This window comes from Photinus pyralis, unplaced genomic scaffold, assembly GCF_008802855.1.
Source record: "Photinus pyralis isolate 1611_PpyrPB1 unplaced genomic scaffold, Ppyr1.3 Ppyr1.4_LG9, whole genome shotgun sequence".
Classification (NCBI taxonomy): domain Eukaryota; kingdom Metazoa; phylum Arthropoda; class Insecta; order Coleoptera; family Lampyridae; genus Photinus; species Photinus pyralis.
The window spans coordinates 21,397,280-21,414,268 of NW_022170878.1; the positions used below are offsets into that span (position 1 = coordinate 21,397,280).

A 16,989-nucleotide genomic window follows, 5' to 3' on the forward strand; every position below is an offset into this window, starting at 1 on the left:
CGTCCGCGCAAATTTTTACAGCTGCAAGAGCGGGATTAGTTTAAAAAGACCGGTGAATCGCTGCTTTCAGGATGAAATTTTTTCGAACGGTTACCTCCAATGTTTATAATTCAAATTTTATCACGACAATGTATAATTAATGCGATTTATCAAGGTTTTAAATGTTTTTATGAGAAATTTTCCACAAACAAGTCTTTCTATTTGATTCCGCAAACAACATTACTGTTGCCTCCCTTTGTAGCACCATGTTCATAGACCTCTCCCTCTCGCATTGTGTCTCATTAGATCACTGGCTACTCTTGATTTATTTAGACTTATGTGAAGAAATCTGTACATTAGATATGCCACGTTAAAAGATATATGTATAATATAAAATAATGAAACAAACGGAGAACAGTTACAGTTAGAACACAAATATTATCACTTGGATTTCACTGAAATAATCTGTCGATCGGGTGTTAGGCGAGCGCTTCCTCCTGCGCTGTTACTTGTTGACTAGCCTTCTAGTCCTCCTTCCCTGCTCCGCGTATCTTATGGCATTCTTGAATTTGGGGCACGGCATCGTCCATGGAGAGTGGCCTTCTGTGTCACAAATGTAACATCTTTTCTCATTTTAACACTTGTCCCTGAGGTGCACCCGCTTCCTCGCAATTGAAACAGCTCTTCTTCCTGGGAACACCTCTGCACTGGCCTTTCCTCCTATATCTCCCAGCATTTTCTGTCTCTCCACCCTTTCATTTAGTCTACAGGGGGCCCCACCCGCCCAAACTTGTTGGAACGTGTCTAATTTTGCCGCTACCATTTTACACGCATAGACTATGTATATACTGCCGTGTCCTTCCGGCGCCTTCAAGAGTTTTACAACTTTGGGTAGAGGTTCAGCACCTAAAAAGTAAGACATACCTCCGGAATGTAGCTACCTGTTCATCGTTGTAAATAAGAAATTTAATTACAGCTATTTAATTGATACGAGACCTAAGGCAAGCACTCGACTCGATAAAACACAAGGATTATTTCTACGCATACCTAACCGGCCTATTTTCAAATGTTGTAATTAGTTATTTTTGCCCCACTTTGGTGCTTAAAGGAAAGGAACCATTACAGACTGGGTCACAACAACATACGTCATCCTGGAGACTTTTATCGAGAGTCCATTGGCCCTCTTTAAAGGTATTCTGCACTGTTTCATGCCTTCTTGATCCATGTTTCAGGGCTTTCTGTGTAAAGGTTGCCGAAAACTTTGAAAAACGCGCCAGATGTTTTGGAAGGGAAGCACCTTCAAGAGGTGTATAAGGCACTTTGTGGTGTTATCTATCGTAGCTTTGTCCTGTTGAAGGCTATGAGTATAGTCTTTGATTTTTTTGCGGCTTTTTTCCAAATTCCCTTCATCAAACAAATTTCCATTTCCATCTCTCTGATCGTTAAAAATTCTGGAAAGCGTTTACGACACAACAGCTTATCACTACGGAATTTTCGCCATATCACATGCAGTATCTCCAAGAGTGCCATTAGATAATCGTAATTTATACAAAGTCGGCGATAACGTTGCCCATTCTAGTTCGTTGCTTCATCTCAACTGGGTCATGTTTGTAAGTGGAAAGCTAATTGACATAATAACTCATCTACTGCGCAAAATGCGATTAGGCTTAGGCATTTTTTCTTACCATCTCTTTTGGATTACGATAGGAACGTAGCTAGGCCTCAAATTCGGACCCCTTGTAGGTACTACTTCCCTGACTAGAGTCGCTCGACCCCTCAACGTCACTCAAGCCATCCCACACGTAAGTTGAACCTAAGGATGCTGGAAGGGTAGATCCGGTTTCAATCTTAGCCATGTCCGGACATGGATCGTTTCAGTTGGACTAGATCGAACATTCACAAAATATGTGGTGTGCCGTCTCATCCTCTACAAGATGGTGATTTTGTACCATATACGCCTTGTTAGCCGTTAGCCTACCCAGAGGGTTATTGGTATCTAATCGGTACTTTGAGTTACTTTTCGGCAACCTTTGGTTGGGGCTGTAGTCTGCCCTCCTTCGTCGGCGATTGAGTCTGTTGAGTCATCCGACCTCTGCCTCTCTTTCTCTCCACCTATCCGTTTGCTCGCCTGGCCGGCTTTAGCTCTTGGAACCTGCCTCTTGGTCAAGGTGAATGTTGGCCCATTTGGGTTCTTCTCTCCTGCTTAGCGCCGTAGATACATGTGCGTTGTTTGGTACGTTATTGAGGCTCTGTTATCTGTAAAGTAAGTTGAGGGGTATCCTGGGACGCTCTCTCCGGTGTATTGCTTTGATCAGTCTCCATGTCAGTGTAAATTCGTCCATCTAGCTCCCCACCCACCACGAAGCCAGACGCCAGGGTTAGTAGAAGAGTATAGCTTCTAAAGAGTAGCAGAAAACAGGCCTGGTTTCGCTTCGAGATAGGTAATTTGAGAAGGACCTACCTTCGGCTAGTCAGTCTGCTGCCACTACCCTACAGATGCTTACCCAGTCGGCGGTCTAACCCGATGACACAGCCGATTGATCATGGTGATCAGTAGATTCTCACTTGGGGTCGTTATATATCAGCCCGTTACACATAGTCCAGTATGCGGAGCGATCAGAAAGGCCGATTCCTGCAAAAGGCAAAAGGCCTCAAAATCCTCGGACTTTTTTCAGTGTTTCGCTTAAAACTCTAAAACGGTCCATATTTTATGAATAACACTTCTTTAGTAAATTAAAGACAATAAATCATGCGTCGATCAAAAGATAAACAAACAAAAACGGTCCAATAGAAAAATGTTTACAAGCGATCAAAGAATACCCATTTTTTCCAACTTTTCTAAAAAACTGAGTTAACCATTTTTTTAATGCGTTGTGGCTCTTAAAAGTACGATAAAATCCGCTACCCCCTCCCTAAAGATTGTAGGACATCAGAGAGTTCAAAAAGTACCAAAAATATAAAATTGGACCAATTTTTGAAGTTTGTTGGAAATTATTCAAAGAACCGGGATGAACAGGACTCATCCAAATTGCTTGAATGGTTCTCATGTCACTAAGCAGCGGCATTGTTGGTGGATCAGAGCCACTTGGCCTCAGAAGTAGGAGCAGACATGTTGAGAAAAATGGTTAACCATGGAAACTTCCAAATTTCACTTTCAAGAGAAAAGATAAAGTGATCCATCTCGCATCCGTTACCAACCATCTAAAAGTTGGATTAATAAAAGCGATTTTAGTTGATCCACTCACTCTGTTTCAAAGATTGTGCTTTTCAAATCCAGCTGACGATGATTTGATGGTATTTTTCAAAGATGAACTTGCTCCATTCCCTATGTCTCTATTCAACGAAGAGCGCATGCGGAAAGATACCAAGTCTACACTCTACAAGGCAATATCTCCACTCGACCTGAACAAGAGAGATGAAAGGTATTGCACAGTTTTTGACGGAGGCTTCTTGCTTCATAAAGTTGTTTCGCCTCGAAACGCATTATTCCAAACCATAGCCGAATCCCACTCAACATTCGTAAAGGGGCGCTATGGGCCAGAAATCGTCGTCGTATTTGATGGGTACCCACCTAATCCTGGCCCAAAACAGTGTCAGTAGTCCAGAAGAGTTAAACCCATGGCTTCATTAAAAAGTTTGTTTGACCGTGACACGCTGAAGCAGGTTGCACAAGATAAGATTTTGGTCAACTAAAACAACAAGAGGCGTGTCATCGAACCAGAACACATTTCGAGACCTGCGTGAACTTGGCCCCCCAACTTTAGAAAGCAATAATTTTCGTGATTGAAATGCATTGCGCTTCGTTTGCGCACAATTGCATTTTGTTTACGCGCTGCCGGTTTCAAAATTACGAAGGAATCAAATTTGGGGGGGGGGGGGGGGGGGCCAACTTCACAATTGCCCCCCAAGTTTACAAATTTGACATTTTTTTTCTTGTGATCGTTTGCGCTTCGTTTGCGCCCCGTCGTTATTGAGTTATTCCAAATGCAAAATTCCATACTGGCCCCCCATTTTTCAAATTTGCCATTTTTTTCCATTTGATAGTTTGCGCTTCGTTTGCGCACGTTTTCGCACAACTGCATTTTGTTTGCGCGCGGCCGGTTTCAAAATTACGAAGGAATCAAATTCGGAAGGGCCAACTTCACGACTGCCCCCGAAGTTTACAAATTTCATTTTTGCGCTTCGATTGCGCATGTTTCCGCTCCCAATACCTTCGTTCGCCCCCCGTCGTTTTTGAGTTATTCCAAATACAAAATTCCATACTGGCCCCCCATTTTTCACATTTGGCGGTTTTTTTCCTTTTGATCGTTTGCGTTTCGTTTGTGCACTATAGGTGCAATCAATACCGGATATTTTTTTTGTTAGGTTAATATAGCGGAATTCACAAAAAAATCACTTTCTTAGATTCCAGATTGCAGTAGTAGCGGCCATTGCAGAAACTTAAAAATATTTTCCAGGTTTTGCTCGTGGCCGTTTTAGTAATAAATTTTTTTACCGCAAGCCCCTACGATGGACAGATTCTCAGATACAGTACCTCGCATTCTTAGTTGGCCACCCTGTACTTACTATTTTTTTGGATAAACGATGTTTACAAATTAAAAAAATTGGCCCAATTTAAAAATTTAGGTAATAATTGAACTTTGGTTGATGCTCACGTATATTTCAGTGTCACAATATTTAAAAAAAAGTACCTAGAGCCAATTTTGGTAAAATCCCATTTTTTGGAAGTGGTAGCTAAAATTTCAAAAATTGGTGCAATTTTAAATTGTTGATACTTTTTGAACTCGCTAATTGATGTTCTACAATTTTTAGTGAGGGGGGGTAGTGGATTTTATCGTTCCTTTAGGAGCCACAACGTATTAAAAAAAAAGATTCTCAATTTTTTTAAAAAGTTGGAAAAAATGAGTGTTTTTGGATCACTTGTAAACATTTTCCTATTAGACCGATTTTGTTTGTTCATCTTTTAATCGACGCAGGATTTTGTGCTGTTTTATTCATAAAATATGGACCGTTTTAGAGTTTTAAGCGAAAAACTGAAAAAAGTCTAAACATTTTGAAGTTTTTTGGATGCGAAAAGTTGTGCCGGCAAAAAATTTGTGAGCATTCTTCAAATACATGTATTGGACCCAAATGGACTAACAGTCATAGGCCGCCGGATCGAGCTCCCTTGATCACTGAACCAGTCACGCGCCACAAGCGTTTTTCTCACCTCAGGGTACCCATATTTACAGCTTACAGTGAATTACCGCTCACTAGCAACAAGTACACATTTGCAAAAACTGGATCTACAACGAAGTCGCTTTGGTTAATCACTTAGAGCGGGGAATTGTACTTAGAATGACGAGCAACCAAAAATGAGCAAGACAAAATCATTTTATTAGAAAAATAAATACTTAAAGCTAAAATTCACTAACTGTAAATACAAATCAGGTACTTTACACAATCCGTGAGTGTCGAACCCCGTCTGCCCTTTGGCTATGAGAACTTGTGAATAATATCGCGTAGACTTGTGTAGGTCCCCGCGATTAATCCACAAACACCGAACAGAATAAGCGCCAAGTTCTTAACGTTCATCAGGTAAAAGCTCCATCCTTGTCGATGGTACCAGTACGTGCAACTTTCGATAGCTGCTGGGATGGCGATTCCGACCGCTGACAGGCAAAGTGCGCCGAATAGCGATATGAACAGATCTAAAGCTGGAACGGCAGCGGCAAGTATAACTGTAACAAAGTGATCTTTGCTTCCTAACACGAAAAAAGGGGAAATGAGACTTACACGTCATTAATACCAGAACCGTCCTGGTGGTGTACTCAAAGATCTTTGCCTTGGGGTGGTTCTCCAATTTCGGTCCCAAGTACTGATTCCATGTGATATCAATGGCAACATAGTACTGAATTGTGTACGTGATGAATATCGCCAAAGCCAACCCTGCTTTGGCCACCTGCGCCAAACTAAGCAAACAAGTGAGCGGTTACCATATTTACCGTACCATACTTACATATCTTCCTTGGGCAAGTTTAGGGTAATCGAACCTTCCGTTATCGGGCCGTAGGTCAAATAACCTAGAAGTCCAATGACCGTGTACAATGTGACGATGAGCGACATGCCCTTGTTCAGCACACCGAAGACGCCGCCAAACGCTTGGGGCGTCTTCATCTCATTTTCCAACGGAATGATCTAGACATTAGTGTTAAGGACGGACGCAATAAGGCAGCACTTACCACTCCAACCGCTTCAAGAGCGAAGAGAACCGTGCCGAAGAACAACGGAATGTTTTCGATGACGCTGACGGGCTCGCGTTCCTCAAACGTCGGACCGGTCTTGAAGATGTAGTACAAGGTGATGGCGAAACTGATAACGGTGATAAAGTTCGCGAAGGTAGATAGAGGTGCCAACCTCTTCAGATTTCTAATCCAATTGAGCAAGATCAACGGAATCAGGAACATCACCATGTATAGCTCCACGGCGATATCACCGACGTAGTGATTGGCAACGGCCTGAATATTCACGGCAATGAAGACGATATACACGCAACACGCACCCAATTGGTAGATCAGCAGAAATATGTTCACCATGTACCTATAAAATGGAATTAGAGGAAGTCAAGTTGAGTGACCACCTACCCAGAGTACGGCGCGAATTTCTTCGCGGGCCCGGGACCTTCGGCGAACGCCGCTTCGGCAGTTCCCGGATAGGTCAGACTGGGAATTTTTCTTCTTTTGCACAGCTCGTACTCGCATTTAATTAGGAGATGGATGCAGTAAGTGCAAATAAAACCGATGAAAATCGTCCCGACAGTTGCGAGCGCATATCCGGCGTTGCTGAACGCCTTCGGCATCGCCAAAATTCCGGTTCCTAGGCTACCTTTGAGCAGATGAAAAAGAGTCTCCCAGTTGCTGTAATCGCACCCCTGAGTTTTTGCGGTTCACGGTCCTTTACTTACGTTGTAGGATGGGCCACTTCCCTATGGAGGTACGGGTCGTAGCAGTCATCGTTTGTCTTGAGCGTGGCAGATAAGTCGACGGTGTGCTTTTCCTTCTGGTCATTTCTGCAAGTTCTCAGTTAATAAAGAGCAAATACTTGGAAGACTCACTCACCGCTGGATGTAGGTACCACTGTCACAGATAAAAGCGGAGTTGGTGTGCGCCTCTTTGACTTTCGCGACCATTCTTCCCCAGTGTCTGCAATAGAATAAAGGGTCACAGTTTCTCCCAGATTTGTTATCTGGTACTTGAGTGTAATTCCTGGCAAAATGTGACGCAAACAGTTGATCGATATTCAGAAATTGCATCCAGTGCGAAGGCGAAAGTCAAAACGATGGATGCTTGATCGGCGAAACGTTTAAGTACGCGATGCAAGTGCAAATTTTAAAATTCTTGCATCACGTTCATCGTCCGAAAGTTAATTGCTTGAACCGCGATCGCTATTAACGGCTTAATTGGCGCCCGCTTTTTCGAATACCGGTTAAAACTGGACTATACGTTTTATAGTTGACTGATCTTTCGATAACCGCAATTAGAATAGAGTGGTAGGTAGGTATTTATGTCGCCGTAAATTGGCAAAAACAGGTGAAGGCGTGTTAAAAAGAACCAGTTGAAATATTTGCAAGAGTGAAAGGTGCGAATTACGAAATATTGTATTCGTCAAGAGAGGATGGGCGTTCATTCTTCCAAAAGAAACCGAAGTGACTTCTTCAACATTGCGAATCAATCCACACTATTGAGTTCTCCTACTTTTGAAACATTTTGTATTCAAAAACTACAGTTCATGAAAAACAGAAGCCCTGTAATTCATGCATTAGGGAGTATGCTTCAGTGCCGGGTTGAATGTGGTGTCCATTGCTGAGATCTATATCTGTCCTGGGCCTAAACGATGGGATATGCCTTTAAAAATAATTGCAACATTCGCAAGATGTACCTACAGGGTGTCCCATTTTCGACACTTTTGTAGGGAATATCTGTAATTGTTAGAACACGCCTATCGTCATATTATTTTTTTGGTAAAATCAAAATTTGAAAGTTTTCGCTTAAGACATACGGGTGAAAATCAAAAAATTGTCAATTTCTAAATGAACCTATATTTTCTTAGTTAAAGGAGATACAGAAAAATGTTTATTAGTAAAGGTTCATTATATCTAATGATTGTTGAATAATCTGCCGTTTTCAAAATAAGTATATTTTATTCTAAGAAATAGCATATTAAACTCTCTTTACAAAAATATAACATACTAAGGATGATATTTAAAAAAATTCAATATTGATTCAAAAAGATTAAAAAATTGTTTAAATTATTATTTTAATCTTTTTGAATTTTTTTGAATATCATCCTTAGTGTGTTATATTTTTGAAAAGAGAATTTAATATGCTATTTTTTAGAATAAAATATACAAGGTGTTCCATTTAAATGAATGAGATTAGGTTATGGTCCTGGCTATGGTTGCCATCCGTCCGGGTTTCCCCGGATTTGTCCTAGTTTAAGGGGCGTCCGGGCGGGGTTTCATTGGTAGTCCGGGTTTTAGGCTATTGCGAGGGCTACTGACACATCTATGAGTGGGTGAATTAAAAATCTTTCTGTCAAAATTTAAGCCAACAAGATAAACTTTTAAGCTCAATTCAGCTTTGGTTACAATTTTTTAAAACACGGAATGCTCATTTATACTCGGAGTTTTTGAAAATTGCTTAGTACCTTTTTTGCATTCTTGCTCATAATGCCAACCTTGAAAGAATATTTTCACTAGTGGCATAACAGTGGACCAAAGAAAGGAATTTATTGAATATTGAAGCAGTCTCGTCAGTGATAAAAATAAAGTACAATTTCAAAGACTAATTGTGTACCTAGATTTTTATAAATTTCTTTTAAGAAAGGAAGATATTCCAAAGGCTATTGGAAAGACGGATAAATATCGAAGACTTGAAAAGTAAATAGTTCATTAAACATTTTATTTTATTAAAAGACCAAATTTTTGTTTCATTCGTGTGGCGCAGTTCAGTTAAAGCTGGACTGTGCTGCTAAGGGTCCCTGGTTCGAATTCAGGTTCGGGCATGGATTGTTGTAAATGTATAGTGGGTTGGGTTGGTAGAGCAGCTTTGGCTAAAACCCCGCCTACTCAAAAATAAAGGCAAAATAAAATAAATAAATTTAAAAATTATTGTGATTAGCTTCTGTATTTTATTTTGTTAAAAAAGTGTATTATTGCTTCATTTAAAGAATTTAAAAATGTAGGTAAGCCGTTGCTGATTCCTAACAGTTAAAGAAGATTTTGTTTCGTGATAAAGTACGCTTTGTTTTATTCAGAAAAATAAATTGTTTGTTTTATTTCTTTAGACAATTTTTTTTATCAAATTCAGTTGATATGTCCGGGTTTATAATCCCTAAATCCGGGGTTTTCACGCTTCCTGTCCTAGTTGGCAGAGTTTTGAGATGGCAACCCTACCTGGCAGAACACGATATAATCATTATAAAGAAACGTTTGTATTCAGGGTCATTCTAAAATTCCACCGTATCTCTTAAGCGAGCGGATATTTTCAAATTCTGATTTTACCGCGATATCATTGAATTTATAGGATAAATTCAATGGTGATATTACCTCTTGATAGCTCTAACAATTACGGAGATACCCTGTAATCGTTTCGAAAATGAGACAACCTGTACAGCACCATCCATTAGCGACAAATCATTGTTCATGATTTTGGACTTTCTGTTCGTCCGTTCGTCCGTCTGCCTGTGAACATGATAGCTCGCGAAAGGTTTTGAATTTTCCAAATCTGTTTTCAATAATAGGTCAGGAGTACATTTTGGTCAATACTCGTCAATTGGACTTGCTGTCTTTGAGACAGTTTATCTATTTTCATTATTAAAGATTAAGATTTATTAATCTAAATAGGTCTTGACTCATTGAAGTGTACCTACTTAATAAATAATTATAGATGGTTGTACCTATTTCTGCAAGAAATCCGCACTTAGAATGATACCACAATACATCGATACATCAAGCTTTCTTCTTCAGATTTAGGAAAATTGCTGTGGCTAGCACAAGTACCATCCGCATATCTGCGCATGTGCGATTCCGTGCAGAATATTTCAGCTTTTCTAAAAATATGTGTACCAAATTTGGTTCCCCTCGATGTTGGGCCTTGTGCGTCAGGATCAACCCGGCGAATGACGGCCCCAAGTGAGTTTCCGGACTAAAGACCCCACCGTCGTGTTTGTGCCGTGCGAGGCGACTCTTAATAAATTTCGCTTAAGAAGGAAAGTAATGGCTAACCCACCATCATCAATCGACTGTGTCGCCGAGTCAGACCATCGACTTGGTGAGCATCTGGAAGACTAGTGGCAGTAGACTAGCGGAAGGCAGGTCGTTATCGAATGACGGACCTCGAAGCGAAACCAGGCCTCTTTTCTGTCACCCTCTACAAGCTATATTCACCTGGGAGTACGAAATTTCAGAGGGAGCGTCCCAGGACGCCCCTAAAACTCTGTTGCAGGTCACCTAGCCTCAACACACCAAACCACGAAAGTGCATCTCTGGCACTGAACAGAAGAGGAAAAAGAAGGCCAGGATGACCCAAATGGGTCAAAGACTCACCTCCAAACCATCCCCCTCCCGTGACCAAACCTTGACCCAGAGGCAGGTAAAGCTAATTGCAGAGCCAGTACAGCATCTCAGGTGGTGGAAGAGGCGAGAGTATCCTGGGCAGTGGAATCGTTCCCAGCATACAAATCACCAAGATAGTACCAGCCCTCCTGTAATGGAGACTGGATGTTATTGTCATCTACCTAGTGAGAATATATATGGGCTGTATCAGTCAGTTTGATGTATGTTCTTCTCAAGACTCAAGATTTTGTTTTATTCAGATTCCTGATGCTTCAAAACGTGTACTTCCGTTAAGAAAGTGAGGGGGAGGGTGCAAGTATTTTTATTAAGTGCCGTAAAGAATAAAATTCATTTTCTACAAGTACTAACCCGTTACATTATGCACCTCAAGTGGGCTGCAACGATGAACTGAAAGAACATTCGTTGAGAGCCTTAGATCAGGAAATGGGAGAGATACCAGCAGAAGAAGGATGCTTCTTTGAAACGGACCTGATTGGCCTGAATGATTAGAGCAGAGAGGGGGTAGATAGAGTGCACGTTGGATAGGGTTTGACGAGCCAGAGGAATCCAAAAGGGGAAGAGACTTTCCTGTTGTTTGGGATATGGCTGTGATTAATAGTTTCTTTAGGGAGAGGGGAGAAATAACGAATACGTTGCCTATGTGGTAGATCAGAAAGTCAATTATGTAAAAGGAACCATCTGGCAGAGGCTAAGAACTGTAAACGAATTACCATCGACCTATGATATTGGATTGCGATTGAAAAGTCAAAAAGAAAGAGAAACAAAGGGAAGAACAGAAGATTAAGTGATTGAGGATACATGTTTCCTGTAAGAATAGGCATCAGAGAATCAATGTTTATTTAATACAATAATTGACGTGCTGATGGAGGAAGTGCGAGAACAGGCCCTTGGACCATGCTCTTATTGCATAAGAGCAAAGGGAAAGTGGAGGAAAATCTGAAAAGATTGCAGTTGGCAGTCGAGGATGTGATTTGGAGGAGAGGGCAGTCTTGGTAGCATAAACCTACTAGAACAGAGATTGGTTAGAGCTGTAGACCTCGGCTCCTACGCTACTGACACGGGGGAACTGGACAAGGAAATTAACCGCAGGATTCAAGTAGGATGGATGAATTGGAAAAAGAGTACACTATGTGACTGAAGGATTAGGAACCTCCACCTTAAGTCCCAAATCGATATATTAGTATACTCGCAGAAAGATCTGTAAATTCCTAGGCAACTTCTTCGAATATACAGATAAATTTGTAAATGTATAATTACATACGTAAATTAATAAAAGAATAACTTGTATATGACATTTGTGTCGCCTTATGAGCAGAAAACCGCCCAATCAGATCGAATAAAATTTGAGTAAGTTGTCAAATGAACAAGCATTCTAAATTTCATTTTTGTGACTGCTCTAGGCGATTTTGAGGCACATCGTGATTTTCCAAATAAATCATGCACAATCATTTTACTTGCACGACAATGAGACTAATTTAAGACCCGCCAGCATTCTGTTGCTTGTAAAACAATTTTTGATTTGAGAAAGTTTTTAACCACTTCTTCTCGCCTGATTTGGGTGTAAAATAATGAGAACTCACCTTCAGAATGTGTATTAGGAAAACGTTCAACAGACTACTTACTAAAATTAGACTCCACTTGGCCGAGTTTTCTTCTCATGGGGCTCGAAACTTAACTGTATAGCCAGAAACCCAAAAACGACCACTTTTTGCTTTACGCTCAAAAATTACACCTTTAGCACCATAAAATCAAGCAGATGTTCATTTGATATCATTGAATAATATCAGATTTATTATTCAATGATATTATTAAATATCTCATCTCAAAAACTATGCGTTAACATCCAAGGACAACGACTTACTGTTTACCACATGATTTGATTTCATAACGGAAATAATCACGTAATTATAATCGCAATAAATTAGCGCACAACAATTACCTCTAAGTAAGTTGATTTAAATTACACTAGAAATGTACACAGTCAATACGCACAAATGAGTCGCGATACGTCCGTGCTTCAGATTTATACGACAATAATACGGTGGCTAATCTAAGAAAGTGGAGGATTTCCCACGGGATTTCCCCATCCGATTTCACGATTTACCTACGTACCTACACGCGAGCGCAATTGGAATGTACACTTTATCGCGACTGGTTATGTTGCAATTATTGCCCAATTGAGAAAACAGGACGTTGTTATAGCCAATTTGGAAAATTATAGTGAAGCTTCTCGGGGCGAATTAAAAACTCTCCACCTGAACTTTGTAGAAGCGTAGTTAGTAATTCGATGTATAATGAAGAACCGCTGGTAGGTACCTACTAGTTTTATAGAGAAAAGCATCCAAGAAAATGTCGAGTGTCGTAAATGGCAGTGATTCCAAGATATTCCTTTCGGAAATCACGGTGTTGGAACTCATACTACAAAGGAAGTGTTGGCCATAAACTCACTCCATTGTGACATAGTCCGACAGAATGAATCTGCACAGAGATATAATATACCCCTCTGAACATGGAACATTACATTTATTCCTGTAGGCTTAAGTAATTTTTTCCAAAAATGATCCTGTGGTTTACTAGCAAATGCAGAAACTGATGGAAAGTTAGGATTAACTTGAAAATTGCTCGCAATTGAAAAAACATTATTTGAAAATTTGAATTATCCGGGTATTCTGGCACCTAGGCTATCATAACCGAATTTCCATGCTGTAAGGTGTCATCGTAGTACGAGCAAATTCGTTCAAAACTGTCGAAAAAATAAAGGTACGAGACGAGAAGCCCATAAAGCATAGAGTGATGGTTAGATCAATAAAGAATTCTAATTTAAAATCGAAGTTTAAAAGAGGTCTAAGAGATTTTAAGAATCTAAAGGGGTTCCAAGAGATTTCTTTTTTCCAATGCTCCAGGCTTTAAGGGCCTTCGGTGGGTCTCTGGGAGCTTTTAAAAATCTCAAAGGGTCTTTAGGGGGTTTATGGATCATGAATCTAGAGATATTCATTAAACTTTAAGAGTTTCCAAAAACTGTTAGGAGTTAATAAGATCCAAAATAATTTGAAAGAATCTCCAAGGACCTTTAAGGGTCCCGAAAATCGTTCTATATGGTTTTAGAGGCTTTAAAGTTTGTTTAGAGGTCAGAGTTTTGAATAAGGATTTATGTTTTTGCGAGTTGTTTATTGATTCTCAAAAACTTCTGTAAGACGACTAATTTTTCAAGTGTTTGTATGAGCTTTATTTAATCTTTTACCAACTTCGATGGCATTTGAGAGACTTTAAAAAGCTTTAAAAAACTTTTAAAGAAAACCTTTAAAGCTATTCCAAAGTCTGTTCTGTATAAAATAAAATTTCAATGAAAGAATATGGGCGTTAGTGATTATGGGGTTCACAAAAATTAATGGGCACTATTTAGCAATGTGTTTTGGCAGTTTCTCCAACGAAATCGGTGTGTAAATTAAAAATTTTCTCATATTTGGACATCATTTGGAGTGATTACGTTGCATCTGGGGACCTTTGTCTATCTCACGAGACATCAACGAGCTTTTTACGACTCTCCAGTGTCAAGAGTGGGCCTCGCTCCGAAAATCGTTCGTAATAGCGCATTTTATTTTTTGAAAAATGCGCTAAAAAATGCTTTTCTTACAGCCTTCCTTATAAAACGCATCGCTTTTATTTTATCTTGTGCTTTGTTAATCGTCCCATAAAAGATTCAATTAGTGCCAAATTCAAAGAGAATCGACATTCCACACCAAAACGAAGAGCCAAAAAAGACACTTAACTACTTGGCCATAATGCAACTTTCCAAAAATGACTTTCTTCCCTTTACGGCGACACATTTCAAGAAACGCTGATAGGATCAACTTCCCAATAAACGAAATATTGATCCTGACTGTTGCGGTGGGTCAGTAACGATAGGAATTTTCATTTGCATAGATTGACTAAATTCGTCCCAGGCTGAAGGCCGACATTTAAATTAATCGCCTAACGTTCTTTAATTAACGATTGTTTACACGGTCGGAATTAACGGTTAAGTGTTTGATTAATAATAGAATGTACGGTCATTGACAAAAGTAATGATTGCCTAATGGGTAAATTCTGCAGCGTCTATCGCATCGGGTCCGTCGATTTATTCAAGGATATGATACCTCAATTTATTGGTTCGCATGTCCAAGTGGCACAATCAATTTAAATGTTGGTTCGTATGCTGCAGGATCGTTACTTTTGTCAATGACTGTACATCTATGCAAAATACCCATTCATAATAAATTGATGAGAGATATGGAAATTCCGGTTCAATATTTACCTCAATTTTATTCCATCGATTCCCGAAAATTGGGACCCGAAATTACCAGCGCACAAAAGCCTGTCTTTCACTTGGTTTCCCCATTATCGTAGTACCTAGCGACTCTATAATTACTGTAATCGCAACGTTGATAATGTAATCATAGACGGTATTTGTTCCCTGATTAGCGCAATAGTAGGAAAAGGAGAGGTGGCTATTGTTTTGGATAGTAGGTAGTATTAGTTCTTATATTTCTTAGTATGAATCCATTATTGTAGATATGCCCAAAAAGTGCAATTGCCTATGTTTCATCAAAAGATTTGAAGGTATGCACAAAATTGCTAAAAACGGTATGATTTGTAAAAACAGTAAGCCAAAATAAAAGTGAGCACTTAAAATCAATTTCCCAATTACAACAGGAATGAAACAACCTACCAGAAATTTACAAAAAGAAGCACTCCACCTAACTACAACTGAGACACGGTATTAATGTCGTAAGATTTGTAATTTTTTTTCATGTCGCACTTGTACTAATTTACACCTGGTCAAGGTTTGCCGGGCAACTAATTAAATTCGTTGAATTCCGTTCATCTTGCGTGACTTCTATAAATCGCGTGGAAAAGTGTCGGAAAAAAGCGTTCGAGTCAAAATACCTTCATGTGCGAGCTGACGATCGATAACGCAACCATTTTCAACTCTAGAAGCTAAGATCTAAACATTAAGTGTAATGTCCATAAACCAATTTGACTGTGAACAATAGAAACAGGAAAAGGATAACTTAGAGGCTAATGGCTATTAACCTACATTTGCAAAATCAGGGCGCAAATAAGCAATCCAAAGAATGATGGGGGAGTGATAAAGGCATCAACTTAGCTTACTCCAAGACTATAGATAAGATGAAATTTTTTATTTATTTTTTATTTGCCTTTGTTTTTGAGTGGGCCAAGGCTGCTCTACCAACCCAACCCACTATACATTTACAAACACCCATGCCCGAACCCGGATTCGAACCAGGGATCTTTAGCACCACAGTCCAGTTTCAACTGAACTGCACCACACGGGCCGGCAGGCGGCAGCTATAAATTGTGTCCACGTTACCCGTACCCTTAATTATATCGCAACACCAGAAAGCAGCGATTGCAGCATAAACAGAAATTTTCCTGTAACCATAGACAATCACGTCCTATCTCACGACTCCAAATCGCCGTAACCATTCACCGCACAATTAAAAAAACCAGGATCGTACCTAACAGTTAACACCAGTCGTCCACAAAAAAACAAAAACGCATGACCTAAAATCGAAAACCTAGCAACCACAAAACAATTTTTAACTTCAGACTCTTAAGTTGGGAGAAATCACAACTAGAGGTATCACAAGGCCGGCCCTTTGTTACACGATAATCAAAAAATCGTCTCTGCTCCACTAGAAAATATGCTGTACCAACCTCGGGGCGTTGAAGGTAGATTTATCTTTGCATAAAAGGCGCTTGTAATGTAATTAACAGATACTATTTGTTTAGTAACTAGGTTGATAATCAATAATGTACAATATACTAAAATTTGTATGCTGGACAAATGGAAAAGCTTAGTACTATTTGTTTAGTAGTTACACTACCAATTATCTACTTTATTATTTCCTATACTATTCTCGACACACGGAAAAAGCTTTTTAATCGATTTTCGGTGTATATTAGCTTTGTTTATTAAATGTATAAACTAAGTAGGTATTTATTATTTATTTATTTGAATGCTGTTGATTTGTATATCATAATGTCACATATTCCCAAGACGAAAAATGGATATCCTATTATAGGTACATTGGAAATAATTTTTTATTTCTAAAACCTTTTGCATCACATCAGGATGCTTCAAGAAATTAAAAAAAACCTATAATGAGGCTGTAATAATATTTCCCTTTGACGGGGCGGGGGGTACGTACAATACTAGGTACTTCACATATTATATCATAAGTAGTGCTGAATATGAACTCTGTTTTATAACAATGCTTTCAAACTACCAGAAGCGTAGCACTTTGTTTAGTTAGATCAAATCAAATATGACGAAATTACACGTTTGTGTATATTTCCCATCTAAAATTATCAGTTTCCTCAGATAATCCAGT

The 16,989-nt window shown here is 39.4% G+C and overlaps 1 protein-coding gene across 5 annotated transcripts; it reads right to left on the reverse strand.

Moving 5' to 3' along the window:
• Positions 1-5,334: 5,334 nt before the first annotated feature.
• On the reverse strand, positions 5,335-15,322 carry LOC116180808 (proton-coupled amino acid transporter-like protein CG1139). Of its 5 annotated transcripts, none has more exons than XM_031500938.1 (8): positions 15,303-15,322; positions 7,077-7,160; positions 6,923-7,027; positions 6,603-6,875; positions 6,201-6,558; positions 5,978-6,156; positions 5,755-5,930; positions 5,335-5,699 (listed from the first exon to the last, which is right to left on the reverse strand). In XM_031500938.1, exons 2-8 carry the CDS (start codon positions 7,145-7,147, stop codon positions 5,455-5,457), a joined length of 1,407 nt encoding a protein of 468 aa, XP_031356798.1. In that variant the 5' UTR covers positions 7,148-7,160; positions 15,303-15,322; the 3' UTR covers positions 5,335-5,454. The 5 variants fall into 5 exon arrangements, with proteins under 5 accessions (XP_031356798.1, XP_031356796.1, XP_031356794.1 ...); XM_031500936.1 differs by lacking the exon at positions 15,303-15,322 and adding an exon at positions 14,889-15,004; XM_031500934.1 differs by lacking the exon at positions 15,303-15,322 and adding an exon at positions 12,534-12,726.
• Between the last annotated feature and the right edge of the window lie 1,667 nt (positions 15,323-16,989).